General features: G+C 58.0%; 1 protein-coding gene across 1 annotated transcript; it reads right to left on the reverse strand.

The window, feature by feature from the left end:
• Positions 1 to 628: 628 nt before the first annotated feature.
• LOC119287600 (GATA transcription factor 16-like) lies at positions 629 to 2,162 on the reverse strand. Its single transcript, XM_037567172.1, has 3 exons — positions 1,731 to 2,162; positions 1,512 to 1,628; positions 629 to 1,395 (listed from the first exon to the last, which is right to left on the reverse strand). Exons 1-3 carry the CDS (start codon positions 1,749 to 1,751, stop codon positions 1,051 to 1,053), a joined length of 483 nt encoding a protein of 160 aa, XP_037423069.1. The 5' UTR covers positions 1,752 to 2,162; the 3' UTR covers positions 629 to 1,050.
• Between the last annotated feature and the right edge of the window lie 464 nt (positions 2,163 to 2,626).

A 2,626-nucleotide genomic window follows, 5' to 3' on the forward strand; every position in this document is an offset into this window, starting at 1 on the left:
CAAAACAAAACAAAAGGACGAGAACAATAACACAAACAAAACGGAACAAACCAGCAGCCAGGATGACAAGATACCCACGGGCCGCAGGCAGGCAGGCAGGCCGGGCCGGTCACATTATTATCCATCCATCGCAACATGGGCACGCATCTGGCTCGGGACGGACAAGATAAGAGATGCACGCAGCAATCACGGGATCCCCCTGTGGATGGGGTGCTCATGCTCTGCCTGCACCCTCCCCAGCAAGCAAATCAAATTCCATGCCGCCTTTCACCCTCTCCCCGCGGCCCGCTAGGTCACACATCGGGATACTACTCCAGTAGATAGGGTTGGATTCCTCCACCCCACTCCACTCCTACCAGTGTCAGTGAGTGGGCTGCTAGCTGGTGACAGCAGCACCGCAGTGGTGAAAGACCACCATGGACTGCCTGCTTTTCCAGGCGGAAAATACCATCACCGGAACGGAATGGAATGAAAAGAAAAGGCGGGCGCTTGCACAGATCTGGAGCCGGAATGAAGCCCGCTTTCAGGTGGAAAAGAGAGTGTGCTTGCACAGATCTGGAGCCGCAAAGACTCACCACATCAAGATCAACATCAGATCAGCTGGGATAGATTTCAGGTTGCGCAGATCTGGAGCCACAAAGATGGTTCATCATTCATAAAGCTCTCTCAATTCTCACACTGAGATGTTACACACTACCACTACTACTAGGATAACCGCTACTACTACTACTACTTGGTAACATCACAGCTGCTACTAGGCAAGAAGAAAGAACAAAGCCGCTAAAGCTGGCGCGAAGAACAGCAGCTGCTGCTGCTGCAGCTGCATCATCATCGTTCATTCATTCGTTATTCAACAACTAATCAGCCGGAAAAACTAGCAGGAAAGAACAAGGGGGAGCAGGCAGAGACGCCGCAACATCTCTGCCTGCATGCTTGCTTGATTGCTGGGCAAGCAGCAGCAAGCGAGCAAATCACTCACACTCTGGATCTCCTCTCATCTCTCTTCTCCTCTCTCCGCTTGCTGCTGCTAGCTAGCTAGGTGGGGCTGGGTCAGCCGTAGATGACGCCGGAGGAGAGGGCCATGAGGAGGATGGCCGCCTTCTCCTCCTCGCCCAGCCGCTGCCTGCGCCGCATCCGCCGCCGCTGCTTCAGCACCACCTCCTTGCCGAAACCCACCACGCGGAGCTCCACCTCGCGCCCCCTCTTGGTCGTCGTCGTCGTCTTCTTGGCCTGCTGCGGCTGCTGCTGCTCCGGATCCGCGCTCTCGCCGCCGGCCTCCGAGCACGCCGCGGGCGCGGCGGCGGCCGCCGGCTGCCTCTTCTTGGGAGGGTCCTCGAGGCCCATCGCCTCCCTCCGCTTCTTCCTGTACCGGATCCCGCACGCGTTGCACAGCGACTGGATCGAGGGAGAGAGAAAAACAGATCAGCCGCCGTAGATCAGCTCGGGAAACCACAGATCGGGGGTAAACAGAGGGGTTAGATAGCAGATCGGGAGGGATCTGCGGCACTCACCATGGGGCCGGAGGGTCCGCCGCGCCAGAGCGGCGTCTTGGTGGTGTTGCAGGCGGTGCATGCCTTGGGCTGGCTGCCGGCGGCCGGGCGCTCGCCGGGATCCAGCGATCCGCTCCCCTGCCAACAGATCGAGGCAAAACACGTCAGATCACCACCAAATCCCTGCTTCACATGTACAGATCGGGCACGGAAAACACGCTCTGGATCGGATCAGCTCACCTTCTCGACCGAGGAGCTCATGTCCGGCGCCAGGATCGGCAGATCTGCGACAGGCGCCCCCTCTCAGCTCCGGCGATCCGCGGCTCCGGCCACCGCACCCGCTCCTCGTCGCGGATCGGGGGTTTAGGGGTTTGGTGCCCGGCCCGATCCGCCGCCACAGATCTCTGCTGCCGGGAGGATCCTACGGGCAACCACCAGAGCAGAGCACTGGATCAATCGATCGGTGGCCAACGGCAGGGGTTTGGAGTGGGAGGCGGCGGCGGGAAGGGGGAGGGGAGGGAGGGAGGAGGGGAATGGATGAGGTGGTGGTGGGTCGGAGGGGGGAGGAGAGATAAAGGGCGGAGATTTGGATTTCGGATCTGAAAATGGGGGAGGGAAGAGGGGCGCGCCGTGGAGGGAAACGGAAAAGGGTGGAGGGAAATGGGGGCGGGGGTGGAATTCGGGGGGCGCCCGTATATGTATGTATCGCCGCCGGCCTGCTTTGTCGAGTGATGACTGCTTTGGGGCTTTTCGGCCGGCCGGCCGTCTAGGAAGATTTGGGAAGGTTTTAGAGCGCATGGATGGATGATGGTGGTGCACGTGAGCGTGTTCTTCTTTCTTTCTTTGTGGTTTGTGTTAACGGTGTAGCGTGTGATGTCATCTGTGTGTGACTGGTGTACCAAGAGAGTAAAATATTCAAAAAAAAATCAAGGCTTATTGCGATTGTGCGTCGAAAGTACAGGGTGCCATATAAACATGATAGAAGTTACATTGGGGTACCTGGATCACTGAACGACTAGTGCCGCTGCGGCGCATCGTTGTTGTATCGAAGTTGGACTGACCTTGTCGGTGACGGATGGGTCTATGTGTTCGACAAGTTACAGTGAATGCAAGGTTAAGAGGGTGTTTGGTTGGGC

The sequence above is a fragment of the Triticum dicoccoides genome, chromosome 4A (assembly GCF_002162155.2).
Source record: "Triticum dicoccoides isolate Atlit2015 ecotype Zavitan chromosome 4A, WEW_v2.0, whole genome shotgun sequence".
In the NCBI taxonomy this organism is placed as follows: domain Eukaryota; kingdom Viridiplantae; phylum Streptophyta; class Magnoliopsida; order Poales; family Poaceae; genus Triticum; species Triticum dicoccoides.

Bases quoted from the DNA above. Each gene is read 5' to 3' on its own strand.
- LOC119287600 (XM_037567172.1), bottom strand. From the start codon at position 1,751: ATGAGCTCCTCGGTCGAGAAG. The intron at 1,629-1,730 runs GTGAGCTGATCC...ATCTGTTGGCAG, and splicing joins TGAGCTCCTCGGTCGAGAAG to GGGAGCGGATCGCTGGATCC. The intron at 1,396-1,511 runs GTGAGTGCCGCA...CCCTCGATCCAG, and splicing joins GCGGACCCTCCGGCCCCATG to TCGCTGTGCAACGCGTGCGG.